At 40.5% G+C, this 25,634-nt stretch overlaps 14 protein-coding genes across 14 annotated transcripts; 8 read left to right on the forward strand and 6 right to left on the reverse strand.

The window, feature by feature from the left end:
- Positions 1 to 1,394: 1,394 nt before the first annotated feature.
- On the forward strand, positions 1,395 to 3,781 carry BCR41DRAFT_311427 (hypothetical protein; the record flags this gene model as incomplete). The annotated part of the gene is made up of 6 exons (XM_022021035.1): positions 1,395 to 1,686; positions 1,793 to 2,206; positions 2,285 to 2,687; positions 2,804 to 3,151; positions 3,300 to 3,511; positions 3,630 to 3,781. 6 exons carry the CDS (start codon positions 1,395 to 1,397, stop codon positions 3,779 to 3,781), a joined length of 1,821 nt encoding a protein of 606 aa, XP_021877727.1.
- A 255-nt stretch (positions 3,782 to 4,036) lies between these two features.
- Positions 4,037 to 5,001, reverse strand: BCR41DRAFT_360729 (ATP synthase E chain-domain-containing protein). Its single transcript, XM_022025412.1, has 3 exons — positions 4,897 to 5,001; positions 4,360 to 4,528; positions 4,037 to 4,222 (listed from the first exon to the last, which is right to left on the reverse strand). The coding sequence occupies exons 1-3, from the start codon at positions 4,930 to 4,932 to the stop codon at positions 4,149 to 4,151; spliced, it is 279 nt and encodes a 92-aa protein (XP_021877728.1). The 5' UTR covers positions 4,933 to 5,001; the 3' UTR covers positions 4,037 to 4,148.
- Positions 5,002 to 5,182: 181 nt separating this feature from the next.
- BCR41DRAFT_425044 (hypothetical protein) lies at positions 5,183 to 6,340 on the forward strand. The gene is made up of 3 exons (XM_022030526.1): positions 5,183 to 5,256; positions 5,373 to 5,711; positions 5,829 to 6,340. The coding sequence occupies exons 1-3, from the start codon at positions 5,201 to 5,203 to the stop codon at positions 6,304 to 6,306; spliced, it is 873 nt and encodes a 290-aa protein (XP_021877729.1). The 5' UTR covers positions 5,183 to 5,200; the 3' UTR covers positions 6,307 to 6,340.
- Positions 6,341 to 6,372: 32 nt separating this feature from the next.
- BCR41DRAFT_360734 (hypothetical protein) lies at positions 6,373 to 7,731 on the reverse strand. Its single transcript, XM_022025413.1, has 5 exons — positions 7,626 to 7,731; positions 7,377 to 7,517; positions 7,114 to 7,140; positions 6,796 to 6,979; positions 6,373 to 6,689 (listed from the first exon to the last, which is right to left on the reverse strand). The coding sequence occupies exons 1-5, from the start codon at positions 7,692 to 7,694 to the stop codon at positions 6,409 to 6,411; spliced, it is 702 nt and encodes a 233-aa protein (XP_021877730.1). The 5' UTR covers positions 7,695 to 7,731; the 3' UTR covers positions 6,373 to 6,408.
- Positions 7,732 to 7,762: 31 nt separating this feature from the next.
- BCR41DRAFT_360735 (hypothetical protein) lies at positions 7,763 to 10,847 on the forward strand. The gene is made up of 7 exons (XM_022025414.1): positions 7,763 to 8,107; positions 8,216 to 8,376; positions 8,515 to 8,979; positions 9,064 to 9,098; positions 9,934 to 10,151; positions 10,243 to 10,620; positions 10,730 to 10,847. The coding sequence occupies exons 1-7, from the start codon at positions 7,906 to 7,908 to the stop codon at positions 10,834 to 10,836; spliced, it is 1,566 nt and encodes a 521-aa protein (XP_021877731.1). The 5' UTR covers positions 7,763 to 7,905; the 3' UTR covers positions 10,837 to 10,847.
- Positions 10,848 to 12,611: 1,764 nt separating this feature from the next.
- Positions 12,612 to 13,465, forward strand: BCR41DRAFT_311281 (SMAD/FHA domain-containing protein; the record flags this gene model as incomplete). Its single annotated transcript, XM_022021025.1, has 4 exons — positions 12,612 to 12,822; positions 12,932 to 12,984; positions 13,095 to 13,204; positions 13,309 to 13,465. The coding sequence occupies 4 exons, from the start codon at positions 12,612 to 12,614 to the stop codon at positions 13,463 to 13,465; spliced, it is 531 nt and encodes a 176-aa protein (XP_021877732.1).
- Positions 13,466 to 13,489: 24 nt separating this feature from the next.
- On the reverse strand, positions 13,490 to 14,718 carry BCR41DRAFT_360737 (inositol phospholipid synthesis and fat-storage-inducing TM-domain-containing protein). The gene has a single exon (XM_022025415.1). The coding sequence runs from the start codon at positions 14,659 to 14,661 to the stop codon at positions 13,540 to 13,542; it is 1,122 nt and encodes a 373-aa protein (XP_021877733.1). The 5' UTR covers positions 14,662 to 14,718; the 3' UTR covers positions 13,490 to 13,539.
- A 2,507-nt stretch (positions 14,719 to 17,225) lies between these two features.
- BCR41DRAFT_373925 (hypothetical protein) lies at positions 17,226 to 17,567 on the forward strand (the record flags this gene model as incomplete). Its single annotated transcript, XM_022026824.1, has 1 exon — positions 17,226 to 17,567. One exon carries the CDS (start codon positions 17,226 to 17,228, stop codon positions 17,565 to 17,567), a length of 342 nt encoding a protein of 113 aa, XP_021877734.1.
- Positions 17,568 to 17,752: 185 nt separating this feature from the next.
- BCR41DRAFT_373926 (hypothetical protein) lies at positions 17,753 to 18,779 on the reverse strand (the record flags this gene model as incomplete). The annotated part of the gene is made up of 2 exons (XM_022026825.1): positions 17,753 to 18,499; positions 18,612 to 18,779. The coding sequence occupies 2 exons, from the start codon at positions 18,777 to 18,779 to the stop codon at positions 17,753 to 17,755; spliced, it is 915 nt and encodes a 304-aa protein (XP_021877735.1).
- Positions 18,780 to 19,234: 455 nt separating this feature from the next.
- BCR41DRAFT_311316 (Endonuclease/exonuclease/phosphatase) lies at positions 19,235 to 21,562 on the forward strand (the record flags this gene model as incomplete). Its single annotated transcript, XM_022021028.1, has 5 exons — positions 19,235 to 19,321; positions 19,432 to 20,174; positions 20,269 to 20,927; positions 21,015 to 21,348; positions 21,472 to 21,562. The coding sequence occupies 5 exons, from the start codon at positions 19,235 to 19,237 to the stop codon at positions 21,560 to 21,562; spliced, it is 1,914 nt and encodes a 637-aa protein (XP_021877736.1).
- A 43-nt stretch (positions 21,563 to 21,605) lies between these two features.
- On the reverse strand, positions 21,606 to 22,632 carry BCR41DRAFT_166496 (putative methyltransferase-domain-containing protein). The gene is made up of 2 exons (XM_022019681.1): positions 22,404 to 22,632; positions 21,606 to 22,297 (listed from the first exon to the last, which is right to left on the reverse strand). The coding sequence occupies exons 1-2, from the start codon at positions 22,493 to 22,495 to the stop codon at positions 21,649 to 21,651; spliced, it is 741 nt and encodes a 246-aa protein (XP_021877737.1). The 5' UTR covers positions 22,496 to 22,632; the 3' UTR covers positions 21,606 to 21,648.
- BCR41DRAFT_360743 (hypothetical protein) lies at positions 22,557 to 23,116 on the forward strand. The gene has a single exon (XM_022025416.1). It carries the CDS (start codon positions 22,668 to 22,670, stop codon positions 23,088 to 23,090), a length of 423 nt encoding a protein of 140 aa, XP_021877738.1. The 5' UTR covers positions 22,557 to 22,667; the 3' UTR covers positions 23,091 to 23,116.
- Positions 23,117 to 23,161: 45 nt separating this feature from the next.
- BCR41DRAFT_360744 (hypothetical protein) lies at positions 23,162 to 24,089 on the forward strand. The gene has a single exon (XM_022025417.1). It carries the CDS (start codon positions 23,268 to 23,270, stop codon positions 24,054 to 24,056), a length of 789 nt encoding a protein of 262 aa, XP_021877739.1. The 5' UTR covers positions 23,162 to 23,267; the 3' UTR covers positions 24,057 to 24,089.
- Positions 24,090 to 24,200: 111 nt separating this feature from the next.
- On the reverse strand, positions 24,201 to 25,535 carry BCR41DRAFT_400017 (hypothetical protein; the record flags this gene model as incomplete). Its single annotated transcript, XM_022029112.1, has 1 exon — positions 24,201 to 25,535. One exon carries the CDS (start codon positions 25,533 to 25,535, stop codon positions 24,201 to 24,203), a length of 1,335 nt encoding a protein of 444 aa, XP_021877740.1.
- Between the last annotated feature and the right edge of the window lie 99 nt (positions 25,536 to 25,634).

Here is a 25,634-nt window from a genome sequence, read left to right on the forward strand (position 1 = left end):
TTGCTCATAAGTCAGGTATAAGAAAAGAAGGCTTACCGACAGAGTAAGACTACAACAGTATCGCTTTTGGCGGGAATAAAGCCAAGTAAAAATACGTTTTTGCATCCGCAGTTATAGCATTCGAGCGTGGTCTCTCCCAAGGGTGACAAGGCGTGTAGCACGACCTCCTTGTGCTTGGCACGAACGAGATGATTAATGATATGTGAGCCAGAAGTGTTTCCACGTGAGTTGCAAAACCACTTTTTACATGTTTCACACTTGACAACAGAAGCAGGCGAGTGGATGCCGCAATATCTATTCAGAGGAGGACATATTATATAGTACCATGTTATTAATCCATGATATAGCAGCCAATGTTCCTTGAAGATAGACGTTGTGCCAACAAAAACAAAAAAAACAAAAAACAAAAAAAAAGTAAAGAAAAGTAAAGAATAACTACGTACTTGCATGCATGAGGGGGGAGTTCGGTCAGTGCCAAAGGCTGATCACCTCCATCTTGTTCGTCCACTTCTTCAGCGCCCTTATGTTCTCCGTTCCCAGGACTATCATCATGTCTGCCAAGTTCGGATTGAGATTGAGGTCCACCACTCAAAGAAAGGTTCATAAAATTTAAATCGTCTTGAGTACCATCATTGTGTTGAGTCTGTGAGGCCATGCCATAGTCGTTATACTCGTATTGTGAGTCTTGAGTACCTGCTTCGAATTCAAGGTAGTCGAAGCCACCATCCTCGTCGCCTCCTTGCGACATGGCATAGTCTGGGTAAGACATGCTGCCTATGAGTGTCTATAAGATTTGTGTAAAATGAATGAATCTATTGAAAGGGCAACAGGATGAGGCATGGTGGGCTATCACTTGAGTTCTTAAATATTTTATTTCTTTCCCAGAAAGGATCAAGCCACTGTTTCCATTATTACAACATTTCCTTTTTCCTGATCTTTGGCTCTGTTGTGCCCCAGATCATGCACGATGAGATAGGCGGCTATCGGGTGTGTTACTGGATACAAGGTGGTCTTGGACTGGGCTTTACATCCTCCTCTATCCATATCTCTGTCTTGGTTGAAAAAAGCCATACTGCTTTGCCATAAGCGTAGATTCTTGGCATGTCCCTAGATCTTGAGCTCCTTCCGCAGCCTAGGAGGCTTACCTTACTCTTTATCAATTGGAAGAGTCTCCATGGTCTTTTGAGCTTTGAATGTACCGATTTTAGCCTTCTCGGTGTGCTCTATGACTGTTTGACGCAATTTTTGAATGCAGACTTGCAGCCGCAGCACATTTAAAACTAAAAACAATTAGTGTAACTAAATAAAGACGTTGGGCCTGTCTCTTTTTTTCTTTTCTTCTTTCATTTCTTTTTCACGTCTGGCAATTCAATCCTCTCTACATTTCATGAGCCATGTTCAAAAAACCTGTTGCCTCGCTCAAGTCATTCTCGCCTCTACGCTCTAGCGACAGACGTCGCCTCAGAGATGAAATACTTGCCAATTTTCCTTCTTTGCGAGAGATGCCTCCTATTAATGACACACCTATCAATGCCATCATCGCCCCAGAAGGCCTGCAGTCTGCAAAGTTCACCTCCTATATTGAAGAACCTGGGACACTCTACACTGATGCGGAAGGGACGCCATTGTGGTTTAAAATTTCCGGCAACAGCAGTAACAAGAAGGATTCTTTAATTGTTCCTACAGGTAAAAGAATAAAAAAAATCTTTTATTTAGCTTATCGGTAATTATACAAGAAATAGAAGAGAGCTTAGTAAGAGGCCATCATTGTTTTACTATTACCGTTATTTAGTCTACATGCTTTGGCAACTACCCAACCTGATTCCTGCTCTTACGACATGGAATCCTGTTGTGGATAAGCTTCGCAATGGTGCCGATCTAATGATCCCAGGAGTAATAACTACCCATGGCGTACATGTTCCTGATCTGGAAGAAGGCGCACTTGTCACTATCCTTGCCCGAGGAAACAAATATCCGCTCGCCATTGGAACTATGGCTCTTTCTGGTCAAGAGATCATTTCTTCTAAACACAGTCAATCGCCTAAAGGCAAGGCAGTCCATATTTTGCATGTTCATCAAGATCAACTCTGGGCCATGGGTAACAAACCAGATTTCCCTGCAGACTATGCAGATACTTCCAAGCCTCCACTTGGTGATGAATATGACGAGGACAGTGATGAAGATAAAGGTGAGAAGCTGGAAGATAGTGTAGAGGCGAAGGATAATGAGTTGGTACACGAGCTTGAAAACACTTCACTTAGTGATGTTAAAGGGAAAGCACCAGCAAAAGAAAGCAGCGATAGAAACCTCAACAACGTCAACGATAATCATTCCGAGGGTGTGACAGAGGTTAGTTCCGGACAACTTGCAGAGCCAACAGGAGAGACCGTTTCTCTTTCAACAGAAGAAGTGGACAATTACCTGCATGACGCGTTGCTGCACGTACTCAAGTTTAAGATCACAGAAAGCGTCTCCAAAGAGCTTTTGCCAATGAATGCCTCGACACTTTACTCTTCATACATCCTTCCGAACCGGGCGCGAGGAAAGGCTGCAGAGGCTGATATCAAAAAATCTAGCTGGAAAAAGCTCGCCAAGTGGCTCAAGGCTGTGGAGAAACAAGATCTCATCAAGTGCAAAGAAATCAAGGGCGAGATATTCCTCTTGGGAGTGAACTGGAACCATCCCCAGTATGTTTTGGCTCTTTAATATCCACAAGTATGAGAATATCATAATATTACCATGCAGTATTGTAATGATTAATCTTTTTTTTTTTTTTCTTTGTTCCTAATTGTAATTTGCTTAGGCTAAAAGCTTTTAGAGGCCACAAAACGGTGGAACAGCAGGCTGCACAACAAGCTAAAGCGGAGGCTCAATCTGCTCAGGCTTCATCTGATATAAAAGCATTGGAAGTATTGGAAGCTTATCGGCCTAACAGTACCACAGGAGACTTTTTTGAAGCAATTGGTCGCTCAAAAGATGGATATTATGTTCCACATGAGTTGAAAGGTTTCATGTCAGAATACATCAAGGAAAAACAGTTGTCTGACCCAAAAAATCAAAGGATCATTAGGCCGGACGAAATTCTGAGAGAGGCACTCGCTAAAAAAGGGGAAGTATTGGATCGACTACCAAGAGATCAGGCAATTGACCGGTATTTTTTTTTTTTTTTTATTATTATTATTATTTTTATCGTCATATTTTTTTACGTTATTTCACAATTGAAATGGACAGAAAAAAAAAAAAAAAAAAAAAAAAAACTAACAATGACAAAAAATGAATAAATAAAAAAATGTCGGTAGACTTCTCAACAACATGGTACTCCACCATTTTGTTGGATACAAAGATCAAGAGCCACGATTTGTCAAAGGAGGAGTCAAGCCAATCCAAATCACACAGGAGATCCGTACGGGACGTAAGACTGTAACAAAAGTATCAGGTCTCGAGTATTTCATGATTGACGTGGATATTTTCGGTCATGAGATCCAGGTGCTTTGTGCTAGCAGTGTTTCTAGTAAGTTGACAACAATCACATCAAAAGCATTACACCCAGCACTTTTTTCTTTTTTTTTGTATTAGATTGTTGGCGTGAAATCGCTAAGAATTTTTTTTTTATATGTGTCTGCACTTAGTCAATCCACTTGTTGGTGCATCGCCAAAGTTACATTTGCGTGAAGTCATGGTTCAAGGCCCACAAGTTAAGAACGTCACGGCGGTATTGCAGGAGAAAGGCGTACCGAGCAAATATATTGAGTTTCTGGACAAAACATCCAAAAAGAAATAAACGCTCAAGGACTTTAGTCTTGATCTGTACCCAAAAGAAAAAGTAGATGTTTTAATGTGTTGGTAGACGTTGCCAGTTATTCAATATCTTTTTTCTTTTTTCTTTTTTGTTGTTCTTGAACCCCATGTTGATAGCACAAGATATGAATGTCGTAAAACCTTGCAAAATAAAAATATAAGAGGAAGAAAATACTACGCTCCAAAAACGAGTCGCTGTCTTTTTATTTGTTACAAAAATGCTGCCTCCGTGTTACTTTTTTTTTCTTTCCTTTTCTTTTCTCCATTTCACTCGCCTTCTCCGTCTCCATGCTAAAAAGTATATATTGTTGGCTAGTGATAAGAATCCTATGTTGATGTTGTTGCTTTTCTTATGCAGTCTCGGAGAGATGGATCAAAGCCTTCTCAAGATCAAAGTTGGGACTATCAGGGTCTGTGACAACACCTATGAGAAATAATAAAGCATTGTATACCCATTTAATATATCAATTCAAAAAAAAAAAAAAAAAAAAAAAAAACAATGGTAAAGCAATTCTAATCGCGTATAAATTAAATAAAAAATAGGTCCTATCGGAATCTTACCTCCAGTAGGGGAGTTCATCCTAACCCATTCAGCTTTAGCCTTAGCAATCAGACGATCACGTTGTTCAGCCTTGATTTGTTCGGCGCGCTTGTTCTCCTGAGCAGCGAGGGTGTTATGGTGAACATAGCCGTAGACCAAGCCGGCAGCCAAAGCAGACCAACGTGCAACCTTAAAATAAAAAAAAAAATACGTTTACAAAGATTAAAAAAAATAGAAATAAAAGAGATAAAGCTTTTTAAATGAAAATCGCATATGGTTGGTAGGGGTAGAGAAACAACAAATAATAATAAAAAGGATTCTCCTTGACGTAAAAAACAAATAATGAAGAGAAAAAAGAAAAGATTATAAGGTGTTCCGAGCGACAGGTAAAATATCCGACTTGAACGCGTTGCATCCGGAGCGGGTTTTTTTTGTCGATCCAATAAAAAAATACATTATCCCGCATGAAATACTAAATCAGTCCCCGATTAGGCGAGCTGATCAAACAAAGGAAACTAGAATAGATAGTATCTGGAAATTGCAGTGAGATTACATACGTTGCGAACAGGGTTAACAGCAGCAGGGGCAGACATAATGAATGTTGTACAGCTAAATGAAGCGAGTGAGGAGGGGAGAGAGAATTGAAATTTAAAAAAAATAGTGAGAGGTAATGGAAGGGGATGATATTCAGTTTGTTGATGGCCACTTGTTTTTTTCCCGGGAGCAGATTTGTATCACGTGAATTGAGAATTTATTTTTTGTTTGCGTACGTGACTGCTTCCAATCAGGATACAATACACTCACTTTTTTTTTTTTTTTTTTTTTTTTTTTTCAGCATTCAACCACATTTTTAAAAAAACCATGGGACACAAACGAAAAAAGTTTTCTGAACGTGTGGCCGAGAGAAACGCCAGAGGGTACGATAACAATGCAGCTATCAGAAAAGCACTATAAGCAAAGGATTTTACGCTTGAATCTCACCTTTTTATTTATTATTTATTATTTTATTCTTCATTTTTATTATCAATATCAGATTCAACGAATCACCATTCAAAAATGCTGCTTCAGATACGCCAAAGGCATTTTCAAGGATTATGTTCAAGAAGGAATCGATTGAAAAGAAGAGAGAGGAGCAGAAAAGAAATAATAAATCAGTATCAAGCACAGATCATGGTCGTACAAAGACTGGCGCCAACCATAACAGCAATAAACTCAATGACAAAGAGAATGGTAAGAAACATTCAACTGAAGAACTCAGGATCAAGCCTAATGAAAAGATGAGCGAATTTTCACGGCGTGTGGATGAATTCATGCGAGATAAATTGATGAAGGCAACAATGGACAACACCTCAAAGGGATCCAAGAAAAAAAAGTAGGTTTATCTATTATGTGAATAGGACATGCCTTTCGACATATATTTTTATACGTCCATACTAAACAATGAAAGCTTTTTTTTTTTTTTTTCTAAAAAAAAAAAAAAAAAAAAAAGATATTTTGAAAAACTCAAAGAAAAGGAAAAGGCTAAAAAGCTTAAGGCGCAGGAAGAAAAAGCGTACGAAGAGTTTGAGACTATCAAGGATAAAGTTCGACTGAATGAAATTGCTGACGCACCACCAACTTTGACAGCACTTCCCAAAAAGCGCAAGAATGACGATTTTATGGTCAACAAACAATGGAAGAATACTCCTGGAGAGGAAGATTATGATGATATAGTGGCTGAAGTTACCAATAAGGAGAAGAAGCGGAAAACCGATGCCAGTAGCGATGATCCCATGTCAACTACTGCCAAGAAATCTTCGCGGCTTAAGAGTTTGACGCCTGCTGGCAGGCGTATCATTGAGGAGGAACGGAAAAAGGCCATTGAAAACTATAGATTGATGAAGGCACGGAAGGCCCTTGAAAGGGATACCGAGCTGGATGAGGATGCTATCGCAGATGATGCGGAAGCAGCAGCAGTGGGATTTTGATTTTCTTGATTTTTTTTTTTTTTTTTTTTTTTTTGAAGGATACATCTATACAATAAACAATAGTATGTCGATGTTGCATATTCGAAAAAATGGTGATATACTCTATGCTCGCCGCACGTACTTTCCAGTCTCAGTATCAACCACGACTCGATCACCAATATTGACAAAATCAGGGACTTGCACCCTAATGCCATTATCAAGGTCTGCATTCTTATATACGGTTCCCTTATTGGTCTGTGCGGCTGAAGGATAGGCCTCTTTAACCACAAAGGTTGCTTGTGTCGGCAATTTGATAGAAATTGGTTGTTCAGGCTCGTCGGGACCAGATTGGTAGAGAGACAAATGTACTATCATGTCTTGCTGAAGCATTGGGATCTGTTTCTCTACATGTCCCGTAATATAAGTAATGCGAGTCGCAGGGAGAATAGAACGTTAAAGTTCAATGAAGAGAATATGAGAAAAATAAGCTTTGATCGCTGTGAAATTTACCTTCCATGACTGACTCGGATACTTCATACATTTCAAATGTATCGGGATCCATCAGATGAATTTGACCATCATTTCTGTAGAGGAACTGACACTTGCGGTCATTTAACTCGGTCACCTCGACCATATCATCAGATCGAAATCGCTCTGTATGCTTAGTTCCCGAAAGAAGATCTTGAAGTTCAAGCTTTTTTTTAAAAAAATAAAAAAAATAAAAATAAAAATAAAAATAAAAAAAAAACGCTTTATCTGTGAATTTCTCGTGTTGAATAATTAAGCTGGTCAATCACATCTTGGCTCATCAATCATCGCCTTTTTTACCTTGACGGTCGAAGTGCCACGTCCCATCTATTGTGGAAATTGGAAGGGAAGAGCGTGACTCCTTTGATCTTACAAAAAAAATACGATCTTCTACACACAGTTTTGTCCAAGCCCAAGTATTGTTCGATTCATTTGGTCACAATACAATTCATTGATTATATTTTAGGCTTTGAGCGATGATTAAAAGAATACCGCCAATTATAACAAATGAAATGGACCGCGACCAAATGAGCCGGATAAAATTTCTTAGAAAAACCTCTTACAACAGATGTTTCGCGCTTAAGGACGATGGAAAGCGTGTTGTTCATTTCAACGACATATCCCTTGCGGACTTGTAGAACGTTCGTCTTGAATCCATGCTTCTGATCTTGTGCAAGAGCTCTATATACTGGGAGTGCTGATCTCTAGAAAAAAAAAAAAAAAAAAAAAAGGTATAAAATAAAGTGAACCAACTCATATTTTTTTACGAACTTGAATTTACAATCCCATTAGCAGTGGTATCTTGTTCTTACCTGCAAAGCGATAGTTTGACGGCTATGACAAAGTCCAAGAGCCGCTCTGAAGATTCGTGAACGAAGCATGCTTGGTTAATGTGAAATGTAAAGTCAAGGAAACAAATGTGGCGCAAACATGTCAGGACGGTTTTAATATTTACACTAAATAATCGATCACTGCTCAGCTCAAAGCCCACATTATTAAATCTGATCCCCTTCCAACTGCATTCATCCTTAACCTGACTGTCATTCATATACCTTGCCTTATATACTCCAGTCTCTAAGCATAAGGAACTTCATGGAAGACGATAATAACAGCGCTAATTCTCTCAAGAGATCCAATGAGGATGTGGACATGCCTGAGGAAGATTCAGCACGAACATCAATAGACAAGGATGAAAATCAAGCAAAGAAGCAACGCGTTGATCACTCAACAGAGGCAACAGCAGATGAGTCCGCTACAATGGATGGAATAAAAAAAGAAAGTTCAGCTGAACAAGGTATATTTTTTCCAATCATGATTCCAAAATGCTAAAAAAAAAAAAAAAAAAAAGTACGGATTGCTAACACCACCAAACCATCTTGCAATAATGAAAACATTTAAAAAGAGGCGTCAAACGAAGTAAATGATTCAGAAGAGACATCAACTGAAGTAAATAATTCGAAAGAGGTATCGTTCGAAACAAAAGATCCTCAAACGGGGCTCACGTCCTCGCAAACAGCAGCACTTGAACTGGCAAAGCAGTATGCAAGAGAAGTCCAGGAGGAGGTATTGCTAAAAGAAAAAAAGAAAAAAAATAAAATAAATTAGCCCTGATATATGACGCTTCTGTCTTTTTTTTTTTTTTTTTTTTTTTTTTGAAAGGGCGTGTGTTAATTCATTAAGAACGATCTTAATCTTTGATAGTTGGTTAAATCTGGAGCGCTAACGTCTGCAACGGAACCGGAGCCATCGCTCGCTACAGCTAATGTTGTAGAGCAGCGTAAATCACTTTGCAGAGTCTACGTTGGATCGATCTCGTTTGAAGCATCGGAAGAGGATGTTCGGCAAAAGCTTGGTCGCTTTGGAGCCATCAGAGAGCTGGTGCTTAAGGTCGATCCAACAACAGGAAAGCACCGTGGTTTTTGTTTTGTTGAATATGAGCTTCCCGAAGCTGCTATCTTGGCAGTTCAAGCTTCAGAGTCTGTGGATGTAGGTGGTCGACATATCAAAATAGGAAGACCCAAAAACTATGATGCCAGTGTCATCAACGATCTGCCCGAACCACCAGAGAATAGGATTTATGTTGCCAACATTGGATCTCTGGTCTCAGAAATGGATCTAGCAGGGATTTTCGCTGCTTTTGGAGAGGTTGAGACCTGTGTTTTGACGGTAAGGATAAAAAGCAATAGTGATTGTAATATAAAATCTGCGAGTTTAAGCGTTCTCACAATCTTTTCTGTCCACTATGTCTAGCCTGATCCAGTCACACGGAAACATAAAGGATACGGGTAAGAACGATGGTGATACAACAAAGAGTCTGGAATGAAAAAATGATCTGCTCGTCATGACGGGCTACGGATGAAAAGCACTGTTATTACGGAACATTCTTGGACCAGAGCAACCACTGGTCACGATGGGATAGAAAATGAAGCATGCTGGCTCTTTTTTATAACTTATTTTATTCCAATGACGACGTCCATGCTCATTCGATTTTTTATCAACATGCTTCTTCTTTCCGTTGGACCCGACTCCTTTTTTTATCTTTTTTATTTTATTTTATTTTATCTTTTTTTTTTTTTTTTTTTTTTTTTTTTGTCTTTATTCTTTTTTGTTATTGTTGTGTGTGTTTTTTACCCGTCTCACCTTGGTGGTGGCCGCGCCTCCTGGACCGATGCATATTGCTTATGGTGTTCGCGTACATGTATATCATTAAGGTCTCGCCCTTCGAGTCATGCTTCGGTCTTTTTTCGGCCATGGAAATCCACCGCCTCCTCTGGAATCGTCGTGTCGCATCATTGAGCTATGGATCCGTGGCTCGTAGACAATCGGTTTGGAGAATTATCATTCATAACTTGTGATACGGAAATCCATTCGTCAAATCACACCAGAGTCTGACCGTTTATGCTTCCTATTCTTTTTTTATTATATCCTACCTCCTATTTCCTACTTTTTTTTTTTGTTTTTTTCCTTTTCTCCTCTATATTTCTGCTCATCCTCTTTATGCACCGTAAAACAAAAGGAAGAAAAAATTGTCGGTCGTAGAACTCTGATCGAATTCATTATGGCTTATAATGGTAGCGTGTGAACTAACTCATTCCCACTGGACCTCTTTATGGATTATAGATATGTTCAGTTTAAGTCTGGAACCAATGTTGATACTCTAGTTGAATCTATGAAAGGCTTTATGTTACTGGATATGCCCATGGGAGTTTGCAAAGCTCTTGTTGGTGGCCCTCTTCCTGAGGGCATGAAAGCACTGGAACACATGCCTCCAGTTACTCCCGTTACTTCAACGCCGGCTCAATCTCGCGTCGCGCCTCCAGCTGCGCCTTCTCCAGCAAGTAAGGTTTCTTTTTTATTTCTTTTTGACTGTTGCTATAAATGGTATGTAGACTAAAAGCTCTTCTTACTTTATTCATTTGTTATTTTCAGTGATAGCAAAGGCTACAGCGACTGCAGCCTCTACAGCCCAACGGTTGGTTGCAATGGGTCAGTCCTCAGTAATGAATGGTGATAGAGAATCAGTAGCCTCAGAAGAGAATATGAGCATTAGTGGAAATCAAAGGTATATGGTCATGCAGAGCCTTGCCCGGAGTGGAGGTATTGTGCCACCTGCGACATCTCAGGAGCCGTCTGTACAGCCCACTGTGGTTCGGTTACAATATAGCGCCACCCCCGCTGATATTGATGATCAACTTGAAGAGGAATTTCGTGAAGAATGTAGTAAGTATGGCCCTGTTGTTCGAGTTCAATTGTTACCACTCCTTGAAGGGCTTCTGCGTATCTTTATCGAGTTTGTGTCACCTATTGGTAAGTTGTTTTATCTCCCTTCCAGAGATTCTGGTTTTTTTTATTATTATTACTTTTTTTAGCGTTTTAATTAACATTTTTAGCATTTGTGTGTTTTTGCATGTAACAGATGCACGATCGGCTTCTGTACAACTTCATGGTCGACAGTTTGATGGTAAAACAATTCAAGCAACGCTGTTTGACCCTAAAGAGTATGCTGCTGGCCGTCTTGTTTAGAATGAAAAGAAAAAATATTAAAAAAAAAAAAAAAAAAAAAATGCATGGGTTATTCTTTGTTTTATTATTTTTTGGTACCGCATACCATTCACTACGAGAACGAACCACCATCGGCTCCTGTCTTGTTAGAAAATCTAATGCTTTGCCTGAGTTACGTTCATCGAATATGTAACTCTGGTTGAAAGAAAAGTAGTACACTATAATTTTGCAGAACGCCTGTTAAAGAAATGCTTTTCTTGTGCTTATGAACATGCGGTTTACTGCATTGTACCAGGGCCACAAGTCTTCCATCCTGCGATGGCAACATACTCTGTGCGCGAGGTACTCATGACCGTATTCAGTATCCCTACAGTTGGTTTTAAAACATTATTTGGTGCATAAAACGTATGCTGCTTTGACCCACAAGATTAGACAAAGCTTCATGCCCTTCTACAGTCTCAGGCTCGTCACCAGCCTGAGGTCGAAGCCACGTGCTGCGAATGAACGTGCTGCAAGGCGGAATTACCTGTTGAGGCAATTTGTGCCGCTCTTGCCGAAGCTTCTTACTCAGGCTGGGATGGTGCAAATTCACGTCTGAGTCGTTCGACTCGAAGCATGCTTTTAGAAAGCCCTTGAGAGTAAGCCTGTGCTTTTCCATATTCTGGAAGATCTTAGCTAGTGTCTGATCAATATTTGTCTTCCTTCTGCTTCGTATTTGTTACAAACTTCACTTTTGTTGCTTTTATTTTTATTTTTTTTATCTTTAATTTCTGAATAGCAAAGTTAGGATGCAAGAGTGTTGGTGGGGATGAGAGAGGAGAAAAGAGCGTGAGAACAGTGAATGCATACAGTAATTGTCATTTATGTTGAAGCGTGCGGGCAGGGTAGTGCTCATAGTGTGAAGACGACAATATTTGGCAAGGAAAAAAATTGTATGAACTCGTATATGTTTTTCGACTTCAAAAAAAAAATTTGGAGAAAAAAAATTGCAGCATCTTTTTCAAATTTTTTTTTTTTTTGACCGTTAGAACATTTGAACTCCCATATGTTTTTCAACTTCAAAAAAATTTTGAAAAAAAAAAAATTTGTAACGTTGTCCCCAGCCTGAGTAAGAAGCTTCGGCAAGAGCGGCCACAAATTGCCTCAACAGGTAATTCCGCCTTGCAGCACGTTCATTCGTAGCACGTGGCTTCGACCTCAGGCTGGTGACGAGCCTAACAGTCTCTACATTTGCTTAGCCCAGAAATTAAGGGGCGCGCCCAATCATAGCTCTATGTAACAACTTTTTTCTTAAAAAAAAAAAAAAAAAAACCATTCATGCAATAAAAAAGATCATGCCCGAATCGCCTCCAGTACCATCTGACAAAGAATCCAGACGACAATCATCCCCTGAATCACGATCACGATGGCGATCACGCTCACGTTCTCCTCGTTCTGAGCGGCGCAGGAGCGATAGTATCGAAGATAGAGAGAGGGAGAAGCGACGTCGAAGATATTCACGCTCACGATCTCCACGATCACGTTCACGTTCGCCGAGGAGGAGGTCCAGATCTAGATCACCAGCTCGTAATCGTTCATATGATGGCTCACGCCCAAGGTCGCCGCAGGATGATCGCGTAGAATATGGGCGGGGCGGCCGAGACGAACGAGACGGAGGACGAGGACGAGGACGAGGACGAGGAAGCAGTGCAGGAGATCGTGGCCGTGGCCGTGGCCGTGGCGGCGGACCTAGGCATGAATCTACATTCAGAAGCGGATCAGGAGGATCAAGTCAAAATGAGGTTTGGGGTGCTCATATGAAAGCAGAGGAAGAGGCTGAAAAGAAAAAGAAGCCGGTGGTTGCTGAAGAAGATAAAGAGAAGCCCAATTTTGGTTTATCGGGAGCATTAGCAGCAGAAACCAACACGACTGTAAATGGAGTTTTGCTGAAGTACAACGAGCCGCCTGAAGCACGGAAACCCAAGCAACGATGGAGACTGTATGTTTTCAAGGGCGATAAGGAAATTGGTAATATAAGTTTTTATTTACTTTATTCTTCTCTGTGCTAATGTGAAGTTTTAAACAGCATGCACTGACTTTTTTTTTTTTTTTTTTTTTTTTTGCCTGATCGCTTTAGATCTTCTCCATATTCACCGACAAAGTGCATTTCTATTCGGAAGAGATCGTAATGTAGGTGTCTTCATGCTTCTTATGCCTTTATTCTCCATAAAATTCCGTATTCCTAACAAGAACATTGTATTAATGCAAGGTGACATATAATCCTAACTTTTTGATTACAGGTTGTAGATATTCCCATCGACCATCCATCATGCTCTAAACAGCATGCTGTGCTGCAATTCCGTCAGATCGTAGAAACGGATGCGTTAGGTCAAGCATCGAGAAGCACAAAGTATGCAATATCAATGGACTTGACTTTGATCTCTTTTATAAGATCTTCCTTAAATAACCGCACTGCTAACTCTATTATACCTTTTCCTCTTTCTCTTTTGTAAGACCATTCATTATCGATTTAGAATCTGCAAATGGAACGTTTGTGAATGGCGTTCAAATACCGCCAACACGCTACTATGAGCTCAAACTTTCAGATGTAATCAAATTTGGTGCCAGCACTAGAGAGTTTGTGCTTCTTCATGAAAACGTCGACACATAATATAAATATCAATAAAAAAAAATAGGCTGTCATTTGTATATTAGGGTTTAGATAAGGCAAAAGAAATGAATGGTCTAAAGTATTACAGCCTGATCAGGCATGCCTGGGAAAGGGAGCACTTTGTAGGTTGTAACGTATGTGCAGAACCAGAACAGCATGCCAAAGAATAAACCTGTTGTCTTCTCCATTAGATGATGATAATACACGCTTGTCATCAACAGCATCCAGCACCACAAACTACAGAGGCCGATAACGCTCCAGACCGCATATTTGGCAGATGTACGATTTCGTAATGCAGTCCATGCCTCGGGAACATTCAGGAAGACTGATAGCTCTTCCATCAAGAATAGGCACGCATGAGATAACAAGAACATATGACCAGAGATATCAATTCCCCCAGACCAGTGACCGCCTTGGCGTCTGCAATTATACTGTGACCAATGGCCATCAACCGAGCATGTACCACCAGTGAGAACGAAAAAGCGATCAAACAAGCCAGGTCCGAAAAACCATTGTGAGATCAACCACCAGTACAGAGTGGCCAGGCCCCATCTGAATAAGGCTTTGGCAAAGGTATTAACGGGGATTTGAGCGCTTTCTATACTACCACGAGGAGGCAGGTTGGTTCCAACCATGGATTGAGGTTCTTGATCCACCTGTACATTTTGGAAGGCAGAAATGGATAATCCTGCATTGACAAAGTCCTGCTCTTGAGGTCGCAGCACATTGCCTTCCACTTGATCTAAGCCTGAGGCATTGTTGCTTTGAGATTGTTCTTGACGGAATACTGCTTTCCCAAAGACGACTGCCAAATATATCAGAAAAACCACCGATGTCCATCCCCACCCATTTTTGACAAACAATACATTCAAAAGGTTACGCTTGTTGGAAAAATACGAAGGACGATCACCGCCGATAGTGCCGAACAACGATCCAAGGACAAGGGCGATTGGGAAAAAGAAACATAAAAATTGATACGGAAGAAGATACTGAGAGAAAATTGTTTCAGGCGGTGACAACGATGACGATAGCGATGACGATGACGATGACGGTGCTGAAGTCAGACTGTTGTTTGTGAGTTCATGAGCAACAGCTGTTTGCATCGGAATGGGTGAATCAGGTGCTCGGTCTCGTGCAGAGAATGGGATATTACCCTCTAAAGGGGGTTTCCGTTGGTGTATTGATGAGTACTCCATGGAAGGGATTAATTAGTCAAGGATTGAATAGAGAAGAGGCTTTCTAAAAGTCTAAAGAGAGTGAAGGGATAGAATAACGTTTTTTTTTTTTGGTTTTTTATGGAGTGGCCACCTCTAGCACGTGCCAAAACATTCCTTGGCATTTGAGTCTGAATTAATGACAAATTCCTAAAACAGGACATCGTGGGGGATCGATATACGTGGAGAATAACTAGGTGTTATTCATCTTGAGGTCTCCCTTCCAAAGCTTTCTTTCGATGAGAATCCATCTCATCCCTCTCGGCTAGTTTCACCAGGCTTCATCATAAAAATCTGGAGCATTTCATTCTTCCAGCTTCCATATCTCTAAGTCGCAGCTGTTTCCCCCGCCGTCAAATCTTGGTCTTTTGGCAAGCCTGCCTCGCACAAACGAAACTCATTGGCTCACTAACAAAGTATCTTTGGCGAAGCAGTTGTGGTTCGAGCAATTGTCGAAGGCCCAATCATCATCATATTGAAATACTTCTTCTATCGCTTTCTCGAACTATTTAGCGACGTCTTCACCACCTCAGTATCTACAGCTCTTCTTCTTTGGACAGATTATCTCTCCTGCATCCGCTGACCATTGATGAACACTCATGACTTTTCTTTCTCAATGTCAGTTCTATCAATGATGCTAAATAATACTTTCACCTTCATTTGAGTGGAATATCCTCTCGTCATGAACATGGACATCCGCCATCTGTTAAAGTTGAGTCTTCTAGTATAGTCAACTCAGCCTCCTTTGCTCTTATTGTTCGTTTCTCTATTTCTTTTAATTGCTGAAGAAAATGCATTTTATCTTGAACAACATCTGGTCTTTCATGACCGTCAATAATAGCACTTCCTTTACTGCAGAATACACCCAGCCTAATACTCAAGGATAACGACGGATCGTGTTTTCTCCTACTGTTCTTTTTGTTCCGAGTGAGGAAAAGAGCTCCGAATCCAGTTGGTTTTGAAGGATATGTGCCGTGATTATTTATTTGTGGTTTTCGTGGATCCATGACCGCAGTTTTGGAAAAATATCATTGTCCGTCAGTAGATCCCTGACCTATAGATACTTTCCCCCGCTTCGAAAGACTCGCTATTCTATTGGTTTCCCACTGTTCACGTCGCTCGATAAGACAACAGCCAAAGTATTTAGAGCGGCCAGGGTTTTTGCAATAGTTTTGTTAGTGTGAATCCTGAATCTGGTTAAATCATCTACCAGCTCAACTTTTTTTTTTTTTTTTTTATAAAAATGGGAATGGAAAAGAGATATCGTTTAGTAACAAATCGTTGTGGTAAGTTAAGAGGAGCTTCAAAATGATAAATATAAGAGAATTTACGAACATATTATTACTGCCTATCATAAGGAGCAATATTCCAGTTGTATTCTTTGGGGATTCCTTTGACATCGCAGTAAAACCAGAAGAAGCGAGAGATCAGGCACCCATGGCAGCCGATTTGAGTTTCTGATTCTTATGAAATAATGCGTATCACAAAATACTTGAATACACTTTTGTGATCCCCCACGTCCTTGGCTGCTTCTTGCATCTGGGGCTGCAGTTTCGACCAGAAATCGTTCTCAGAGCACATCTTACTAATCCAATCTTCCTCTTCAGTCTCGTCCCCAGATCTCCTCCATTCTCTGGCTCGTTGTTAATATCAGTCCGGTTCTTATATTCTGAGGCAGCTCTGACTCTTTTTCGAGTTGGAGGCGGCTAAAATCTCCATTAACTGGCTCATTGACGACATCCGTTTGCAAATCCTACGAAGCTATCTCTGAACCTTGTTCTATTTCATTAAGTCTGTGTTGCGTTTTTTTTTTTTTTTTTTTTTTTTTTTTTTTTTTTTTTTCTTTTGAAGGCCCTCCCAATAGTCCATAATAAATGTGGCTGCGGTGATCCTTGGACTGCAGCAAATTGAGGTTAATGCCAAATGTTTTTCGCGACTTCATATTGAAGTGAAGGTCCAAAAAGCCATATTCAGTCAGTCATCATTCACTTTGAAACACTCTGGTGTTTATCTTTTGAAATCATGAGCATTGCTGGCGTACGAACACAAGGCGAGCCTCTTTACACTTGCTCTCAAAAAAAGCAGCAGGACCCAGTGGTGTTTCCATTGACTAGGAGCATAGGAACCTGTATCCTCGTCAACATAGCTCTTTGAAACGTCATCTTCATAACACATTTCATCCTTTAGATTACGGGTCACGTATATAGAGTATAAAAAAGTCTATGTGAGAGAGAAATAGAGAGAAGACAGAATATGCACACTTACAAAATGAATGATATGTGAGGGGCCTGGTTATCCTTCCCATGCCTTTCCATTTTTTCTTCTCTTCATCCTCATTTTTTTTATCTCGACGACTTGTATGCAGCATCTCACGACTGACTAAAAAGAGGAGAGCTCACATTAAGTCGGCCGGTCACCTCCTTACGCTCATACAAAATATCGCTATAGAAACAGATAGACTGATGTGCCTGCTGTCCACATCAAGAACGTATGTTCTTTTCAAGTTCAAAAAGATATATAAAAAAAGATTTTAATTCCTATCCGCTATGTTAAACCACTTTGGAAGGATTCTCAGCGACCTCAGCACACATACACTGTGGTACCTTGCTTTGGCAGTAATATGGGCCCCAAAGAATCGATTGGATGTCACAAGGTCTGCTAGTGGGATCCAAAAACGTGGTTATAGCATAATTACCAACACTTTCATGTTCATTGCATTCACATTACTCCTTTGGTTTGATAAGAGTAGAGCAATATATGCAACCTCTATCTGGAAGACTCCTTATTTGACAAGGCTTCTTGACCCTCAAACCCGGCGTACGGCATACGTGGCACCATTCCTTGGCGCTGGTAAATGCTGTACCAAGGAACAACAAATTATGATATAGAAGCCAATCAAGATAACTTTACACGCAATAGGAGGCGTTGGTAAGAGACGGAGATCAATTATGGGCTGCAAACTATGAGTGTCACTGCTATTGCGATTAAAAGCATTGTAAAATAACGCGAGTCGTCATTTGCATGGATAATTAAATGTCTTTATTGGTTAAATATTAGACGACCCTGACGAGTCTTAATGCTTATGTCTCTTTTGATGCTTTTTCTGGCGCTTATTTTTGCTTTTACTGAAGGTCTCATCGTCGAGTTCATTCTCAAATGCCTTGCTCCATCCGTCGCCCAGATTCCATGTAACCTTCGTGGATGACGAAGCTTTTGATATACTTGCTGTAGCAGCATTTTTTGGCTTTAGCTTTTGCTTGGACGCTGCAGATGTTGTAGGCGTTACTTTTGATGATGCAGATGTTTCTTTGAATTTCTTCTCACTCTTGCCCTCGGATTTAGCCAAGATAGTTGAAAGCTGCTTTTTAATATCTATAAGCACGTTCTTCTTCTCTTTGGTAACGGAAGATACTGGGATGGTAGCCTTCTCTGGTAATGAGTTTGCCTTGACCTTGGCCTTCTTGAGGGGTTGTGATAGCATACTGGGAGAAGATGTACTTTCAGATTTTCTTTTTTTTTCATCCAGCATTCTGTTAATAGCTTTGAGTTCCTGTGGTAAGTCATCCATGCTATCACTGCCAGAATCATTTCCTTCATCTACATCTTCGGACTCATCGGTCTCCCAAGTTCCGTCAGATTGATTTTCCTCTTCTGGATCACCTCTTGCCTCGCTCTCGTCATTCTTTCCGTTTTCTTCCCCGTCCTCGCCCTCATCTTCGTCCGCTTCCAGTTCAGCAGCCAAGCTCATCTTTTTGTGATCCATGTGAACTGAACCAAATAATGATTTCATAAAGTCGGCCACTTCGTTTTTCAGTTCAGGCTATTTATATAATCAAGAGCGCAATGATCAACATCGACGAAGATGAAGAAAAAGAAAAGAGGAAGGAAGGCTTTCTGTGGACAAATTTTCCCTTTCAATCAGCTTAACTTACCTCTTCAGCCATTGATGATTCAAATGGCTTGTTTTTCTTAGGCTTCTTGCCAGCTTGTTCAGTATTTTTGTCATTGCTTTCCTCAGGTTCTTCTCCCGAATCCGAGTCGATACCATTCAAAAGCTCCAAATCTTCTTTTGATCCCCCCATGGCCAGGATTTCTTTCATGAGCACGTCGTTCCTGCTTTGATCCTTTAGCCCTTTTTCCTTCCTTTCAGGCTTTTTTTTTTCCGATAATGAAAAAAGGAAAGAAAGTGTTGCCATGATCATAATATCCGTAATGAATTTTATGCCCCACAGTTGAGGTTAGCATATTTTCCTATAAAAACTGTATCTGCTACTCGTTTATTGTAGCTCTGATATAAAAAAACATGCCTTAAACTTCTTCTTTTTCAACATGATCTGCTTCTGCACTGACGCTGACATTCTGTCTAAATTGGTTGGTGCCGCCCAAAAATAAGGTGGATGTCAAAGTTGACGTGAAAGAAAAAAAAAAAAAAAAAAAAAGAAAAGAAAAGAAAAGCCACTTTTCTATACGCCACCAACTTTGAGGCGTCATTACTCCTTTTCATTTCTTTTCCTTTACCGACTTCACATTCTACTCTCACTCTTAGCCTTCACGCATGAAGTTTATGACATGGAACGTCAATGGGATTCGCGCATTGACACAATATCATCCCTATTGCGACGACCTGCATAAAAATTATAAGGTAAAATGAAATAAAATAAAATAAAATAAATCAACGGTCATGTTTTTAAAATAGAACTGAATAAAGACTGATTTTTTCTCTGCAACAATCATATCTATCGGTTTTTTCAGGAGATTCTTGATTACCTTGATGCGGACGTAATATGTCTACAGGAAACAAAAATCACGCGTGCTAAGCTTGAGTCGGACATAGCTCTTGTTCCTGGGTACGATTCATATTGGTCTTTTCATCGTACTAAATCCGGGTACTCTGGGGTTGTCATTTATGTTAAGGATCATATTAAGCTCCTTGCAGTAGAAGAAGGCATTTCTGGTGTATTCTCAGAGAATGTCTCGCTACAACCCCCCAATGCTATGGTTCCGTTGAATACTCAGACTTGCAGCAACAGTAGTAAGGCTAAAGGAGTTGGAGGATATCCATCATTGGATGATGGCGACAGTGCTGCTATATTTGCGCGCTATCAGGAGTTGGATTCAGAAGGTCGGGGCCTTATTATCGATTTTGGGCTGTTTGTCTTGTTCAATTTGTACTGTCCGAATGAGACAGATGAGACGCGGCTACCATTCAAGATGGACTACTATCATCTATTGGAATCTCGCGTTCAGGCTCTGATTAAAGAAGGAAGACAAGTGATTGTGATGGGTGATATGAATGTGGTGCCAACTGAGCTTGACCATTGCGATCCTGCGAAATGGAAGAAAGAGACAGGTGAGAGTGACTTTACAAACACACTACCTAGACGGTGGTTCAACAGCTTCTTGGCCCCTGCTGGACCAATGACAGATCTGTATCGAATATTTCACAAAGATAAACCTGGTGCATTCACATGCTGGAATGCCAAAATCAATGCAAGGTGATGGAAAAACCAGATGAGTCAAGCTCAATTCAGTTATAACTGTTCTTTGTCTCAATGACTTTTAACATTTATTAGCTGGTATTTCATGTAGGCCGTCTAATTACGGAACCCGGCTAGACTATGTTCTCGTAACTAAGGGGCTTTTACCTTGGTTCAAAGCGTGTGACCGACTACCCCACATCGTAGGGTCAGATCATTGCCCTGTCGTTGCGGAAATGTTCACAGAGCTTGTGATAGAAAATTCTACTCAAGAAAAAGAACAGGATCAAAAGGCATTTCAAAAACTTCATGAGCTGTTAGAGTCGTACGGAGGAACTACGGAGCACTCATTAGCTGCAAAGTATTATGAAGAATTTTCAGGAAAGCAGCAAAAGCTCTCTGCCTTTTTCAAAAAGCCATCTTCAGCGACACTAAAACCTATAACTGGAAGCGAATTAAAGCGATCTTCTCCCCTAGATGACCACGAGGATCAATTACCCAGGAAGAAGTCATATTTCTCCAATGATCAGGTTGTCAATGATGATCCCTCACCTAAAACCGACACTAGACTAAGTGCATCAAATGTATCGTCCTTATTGCCACTATCGAATTCAGTGCCTTCTACTACTTTGCCTAGCCAGATACCCAAAATTAATAACAAAATAACAACGAAGGCTAAGTCTGGTCACTTGATCCAAGATAAAAGTTCTTTCAAAAAGCCCGTCAATCCTAGATCCTCTGGACAACAGAGCGTGTTGTCATTTTTTTCAAGTTCATCTAAGAAGATTTCCACAGAGATACCAGTTGCCAATTCTGCATCCGCGAAAGATGAACAGACGCTATCTTTAAAAAGTGAAGAGGCTGAACAGGAGTATATCAATGAATCTCAATTGTCAAATACCTCATCATCACCGCCACACTCTCAAACACCGGACTCTTCCTTTTCATCAGCAACATCAGCCCCGTCATCATTGTCTTCAACATTTTCACCCAGTGATTTTGCAGATTGGATACCAGGATCACAGGATATATTACCGTTCTCGACAAATGGCGAAGCTACTACGTCCAAATGGCAAAGTTTGTTCCAGCCCAAGACTATTCCAAAGTGCAGAGTCCACGGAGTACCATGTACTGAACACACCGTCAACAAGAAAGGTCCCAACAAAGGACGACGATTCTTTTTATGTTCACTGTATGTGTTTTCAGCTTCTGAAATGAAGATCTGTGTGTTTTTTTTTTTTTTTTTTTTTTTTTTTTTATTTTTTTTTTTAAATAAATGTTTATTAATACTCTTCAATCTCTCTTCCACCCTTAGACCCGTCGGTCCTGAAGACGACACTATTAGGCCGAGGCCAGAATATCGGTGCAACTTTTTCGAATGGCGAAAATCAGAGCGTAAAAAATAGAAGCATTATATATGTATATATATATATATTGTGGACAAATAAAAAGTTTTTAGATTGTATCTTTTATCTTGCATTATTTTCTGTTGTTATGATCGACGCTGACAAACAAACAAGTAAATGTCTTCACTCTGATAATCGGCATCCTGTTCTTCAGGTTTGATATCTCTGAAACGAAAGGTTTTGCCCAACATTGCGAAGAACTCCATCTCCTCGGCGAAATTGCGCTTCTCGAATGCAATAACAAGCTGTGTCTTGCTGGCGCTTGGGGTTATTAATGCGTTGATGGTGCTGATCAAAGGTTTATATAGTCCTGGTACCCATATGCAATCGCTTAGAATGACCATATCCCAATTTGTATCGATAAGGGCGTGTATTTTCTGAGCATTGGAAGAAGAACTGCTACTTTCGTCTTCTTCCCAATCTAAAGTTTGTGCTTGAATATCGATTCCAATGGAAGGGTTTCTTTGGATGTTTCGGCTCAAGAGGGGTACAACATTCTCTTTATCCGTCAAGAGAACTCTAGCCTCAACTCCTTTAGCACTGAGCAACCTAGCAACTGCCAGACCTACAATCCCTGTTCCTGCCCCGAGTTCCAGAACGTTAATTGGTGTTGATGATCGGGGTGTTTCAGTCGCTGAGGTGGAGGAAGAAGCAATTGAGAGAAGATTTGATTTCTCGAGATATTTTGCCAAAACAATCGCTGCATCCCAGATGGTTGATCCAACGCCTCCACGTCTTGAAAAGTGAAAAAATAATAATAAAATAATGTTAGACTTAATATACTTTCTCTTTCAGTTTTTTTTTTTTTTTTTTTTTTTTTTTTGGAGAGGAATAAGCATACAAAAGTCCAGAGGGATCCTCGTCAATATCCAAAGGTTTTATGGTATGGTTCCTAAATTCGTATTCACGCGAGGCGAGGGTGATGTGTTCCATTGCGATTCCTTGTCCTTCGTAGTTATGTTTGAATTGATCAAGTCGAATTAAATTATCTCCAAGCTGTCTCCCAAGCTGTCACAGAACACGCGAATAAACGCTCAAAGCACGAGAAAAACCTTGTCTTTCTCCCATCGCTTCCACATTTCCATCCAGCATTCACACAAACACAATGGCTGAATCTCTCGCTCCCGCCGTTGCTCCCGACTATATCTACAAGATCGTCCCTCCAGAATCATTCAATACATCTGATAAAGTCCTCCCACTTTCAGACCTAGACCGAACTGATGGTTTCTATCATTTGTCCACAGCAGCTCAAGTGCCAGGTACCTCCAACCGGTTCTTCCTCAGGGCAGATTTTGATCATCTTTTGATCCTCAAGCTCTCGTACCCGGGCCTTGCACCCCAAATAAGATGGGAGGCTGCTAGAGGCAACAGTGGCAATTATCCAGTAGACACAAGCAGGATCTTTCCACATGTCTATGGTGATCTGGAGCTTAAACATTGCGTGGGAACCATCCGCATAAATTGGGATGATGCTCAAAACCAGTGGAGTTTTCCAACCGGGTGGGAACATGAAGTCCTGGCGTTTTAAGAATAAAGATGCAGGGTCTTAGACACCTGAAAAAAAAAAAAAAAAAAAAAAGAAGAAATCGCATCGTAATCCGAGACTGTTAAGGCAGTTTTTAATTTATATATACTGCAGCTGCAATTCTCTTTTCTTCCTTTCACTTTTCAACAACAAAGAGTCTTTTTTTTTCCTTTCATCACGATGAATATATTGCATATAATCTTTTCTAATTTCATCCCAAGCGTCTATACACCAGATGGTCTTCGTCAATACCAACTCACTCTTTTAGGATTCATCGTCATCTATGGACTTTTACATCTCTCATTGTTTATGGATGGTCTAGTCTCTCATCTCTTTTTTGTACCAGAAATCGCCACAGCACTACACTATGCCTTCTTCCCTGTTCAATATTCCCTACGTCCCCTCTCAGCTCTCAGACGTCGATTCTATATCTTGAACTTGATGGTCATTTTTTGGCTTCTTCAACCATTTTTGCAATTGAACTCTATGGATTTCCTGACTTCAATATTAACAACAATAACAACAAAAGTATCACCATCATCAGTAGCAACAGGAACGGAAAGACCTTCATCTCTCTTCGATACCCGTGAGAACTTGACACTCTATGTCAGCAAGACTTTGAACCAGATTCAGATTGAAAAGATTTTGAGTGAAGGAGGCAAGGTGGAGGAAGGGTTTAAAGAACAGAGCGCCTATGCAGCTCAGTTGGCGGTGGCGATGCAATGTCTTGGATGGTTCAGTGTCCTGATCGCAGTCTTCATCCTAATCGAGTCCTTGTTTGTGTGGTACAAGTGTCAACAGATTGAAAAACTAGAGCTCTCCTCTGCTGAACGTGAAAAGCAAGAAACATTAGAAACATTGAAGACTGCTGCTGCTGCTGCAGCACAGCAGGCTGCATCGGCAGCTGCATCGGCATCTGCCGCAACAGCCGAAGCAGTGGCAGCGTCGGAAAAAGTCAAGAAAAGTTAGAATTTTTTCTGACACGAATAAATGTTGTAAACGCCAAACTATTATTTATTTAAGCTTGCAGTGTCCAAATATGGAAAAAAATATGAATTCGCGTTCTGAAGTTCAATTTAGACGCGTTTCTTTTTTTTTTTTAAAAAAAAAAAATTATCCAATGATAGGCCCTTCGATAACTAGCCTAGAATTCTGTAAAGCCTTCATTTCTCTTTGTATCCGTTTAGTTTTCTTTGCATATTTCGCAGCTTTCTGATCCTCGAGTTCTTGTAATCGCTTCAGACGAGTCTCGACTGATTCTTCACGCATGTTGATCAACCATGACATAATACCCTCTATTATCAACAGAATCCCAATCACACAACCCAGAACATGATATACGATCATGAGCTCACAAGGCCTCGAATCCATTCCTGGGGTTGAGAGACATTCAGATGCCCATCGAGTGCCCCAAGATAATTGAGTCGAAGAAGAAGTTGACGATGATGAAGATGAAGGATTGGGTACTGTATTGGAAGATGTAGGAGTGCTAGTATCATCAGCAGTTGTTGTTGTTGTCGTTGCTACCGTGGATGAGCCGGGCACCTTTTGTATTGCGGCTGTTATTGTTGTTGTTGTATCTGCCGCTAATGCTGCGAATGTAACTGATGGATATATCGGATATATGGTTACAGTGGATTCGCTACTTGAGATACGCCTATATCTCGTGTCTTCTGGAGGAACATATCCTAAAGTTGTAGTAGGAGTGACGATGGTAGTAGAAGTAAAGGCTGTGGTTGCAGTTGTAGTGATGGTAACGGTTGTTGCAATAGTTGTAGTCAAGGAGGGCGAAATTGAAATGAAGCTAGCTGTTGGAGAGGATGAAAGTGATGGTGCCATAGAGGGAGACGAAAGATTGTTGCTATTCATCCATGCAATATCTGTGAACCAGATAGTGCTAAGCATCAACCAGATGAAGGCAAAAAGGATCAGCACACAAAGGTTCGTGACTTGGAAACCGAGGAAAAAAGGTCGATCTGGATGTGCATGGAGGAAGAGAGTCAAGATTGACAATACAATGTAGATATAGTCGACAGTATTCATGGTTGACCATAGGGTGAGTGTATCAGGAGCTGGAGCAGTTACTGTATTCAAAGGTGAAGTAGGTGCTGTTTCTGCTGTCTCTGCTGCTTTTACTGTTGTTGCTGTTATTGTAGCGTTGTTACCGGCCAATGAAGTCCTAGACGATAATGACGATATAGATGTAGATGTAGGTATATATGTAGATGTAGGTATAGGTGCAGGTGAGGTAATGTCGCTCGGTGAATTTGAAGATGGATCAGAAGCAATAGGACTGTTGCCATGTAGCTTGCTCAATTGGTCATGATAGACAAAGAGTATCGGAAGGGATGCAATGAGGAGAAGAAGAATGAAAACGCGTGTAGTACGGAGTGCTAGCGGGCTTTTGAGTAAACGACCGCATGAATAGGGTTGTTGCTCTGGTGCCATTGAGATATGCGTGTGAGAGAAAAGAAAGGGAAAGCGCGTCTATCCAAAGAAGGGACAAAGAAGAAAAGATATAGGAACAAGAGAGAAAGCTATCAAACG

This window comes from Lobosporangium transversale, assembly GCF_002105155.1.
Source record: "Lobosporangium transversale strain NRRL 3116 chromosome Unknown BCR41scaffold_44, whole genome shotgun sequence".
Classification (NCBI taxonomy): domain Eukaryota; kingdom Fungi; phylum Mortierellomycota; class Mortierellomycetes; order Mortierellales; family Mortierellaceae; genus Lobosporangium; species Lobosporangium transversale.

Bases quoted from the DNA above. Each gene is read 5' to 3' on its own strand.
- BCR41DRAFT_360729 (XM_022025412.1), bottom strand. From the start codon at position 4,932: ATGTCTGCCCCTGCTGCTGTTAACCCTGTTCGCAAC. The intron at 4,529-4,896 runs GTATGTAATCTC...TTTTATTTTAAG, and splicing joins CTGTTAACCCTGTTCGCAAC to GTTGCACGTTGGTCTGCTTT. The intron at 4,223-4,359 runs GTAAGATTCCGA...TATTTCTCATAG, and splicing joins GATGAACTCCCCTACTGGAG to GTGTTGTCACAGACCCTGAT.
- BCR41DRAFT_425044 (XM_022030526.1), top strand. From the start codon at position 5,201: ATGGGACACAAACGAAAAAAGTTTTCTGAACGTGTGGCCGAGAGAAAC. The intron at 5,257-5,372 runs GTACGATAACAA...TATCAATATCAG, and splicing joins GCCGAGAGAAACGCCAGAGG to ATTCAACGAATCACCATTCA. The intron at 5,712-5,828 runs GTAGGTTTATCT...AAAAAAAAAAAG, and splicing joins AAGGGATCCAAGAAAAAAAA to ATATTTTGAAAAACTCAAAG.
- BCR41DRAFT_360734 (XM_022025413.1), bottom strand. From the start codon at position 7,694: ATGCTTCGTTCACGAATCTTCAGAGCGGCTCTTGGACTTTGTCATAGC. The intron at 7,141-7,376 runs GTAAGAGGTTTT...TTTCCACAATAG, and splicing joins TTAAGCGCGAAACATCTGTT to ATGGGACGTGGCACTTCGAC. The intron at 6,980-7,113 runs GTAAAAAAGGCG...TTTAAAAAAAAG, and splicing joins GTGGCACTTCGACCGTCAAG to CTTGAACTTCAAGATCTTCT.
- BCR41DRAFT_360735 (XM_022025414.1), top strand. From the start codon at position 7,906: ATGGAAGACGATAATAACAGCGCTAATTCTCTCAAGAGATCCAATGAG. The intron at 8,377-8,514 runs GTATTGCTAAAA...AATCTTTGATAG, and splicing joins CAAGAGAAGTCCAGGAGGAG to TTGGTTAAATCTGGAGCGCT. The intron at 8,980-9,063 runs GTAAGGATAAAA...CACTATGTCTAG, and splicing joins TTGAGACCTGTGTTTTGACG to CCTGATCCAGTCACACGGAA.
- BCR41DRAFT_360737 (XM_022025415.1), bottom strand. From the start codon at position 14,661: ATGGAGTACTCATCAATACACCAACGGAAACCCCCTTTAGAGGGTAAT.
- BCR41DRAFT_166496 (XM_022019681.1), bottom strand. From the start codon at position 22,495: ATGGAACACATCACCCTCGCCTCGCGTGAATACGAATTTAGGAACCAT. The intron at 22,298-22,403 runs GTATGCTTATTC...TCACTTTTCAAG, and splicing joins GAGGATCCCTCTGGACTTTT to ACGTGGAGGCGTTGGATCAA.
- BCR41DRAFT_360743 (XM_022025416.1), top strand. From the start codon at position 22,668: ATGGCTGAATCTCTCGCTCCCGCCGTTGCTCCCGACTATATCTACAAG.
- BCR41DRAFT_360744 (XM_022025417.1), top strand. From the start codon at position 23,268: ATGAATATATTGCATATAATCTTTTCTAATTTCATCCCAAGCGTCTAT.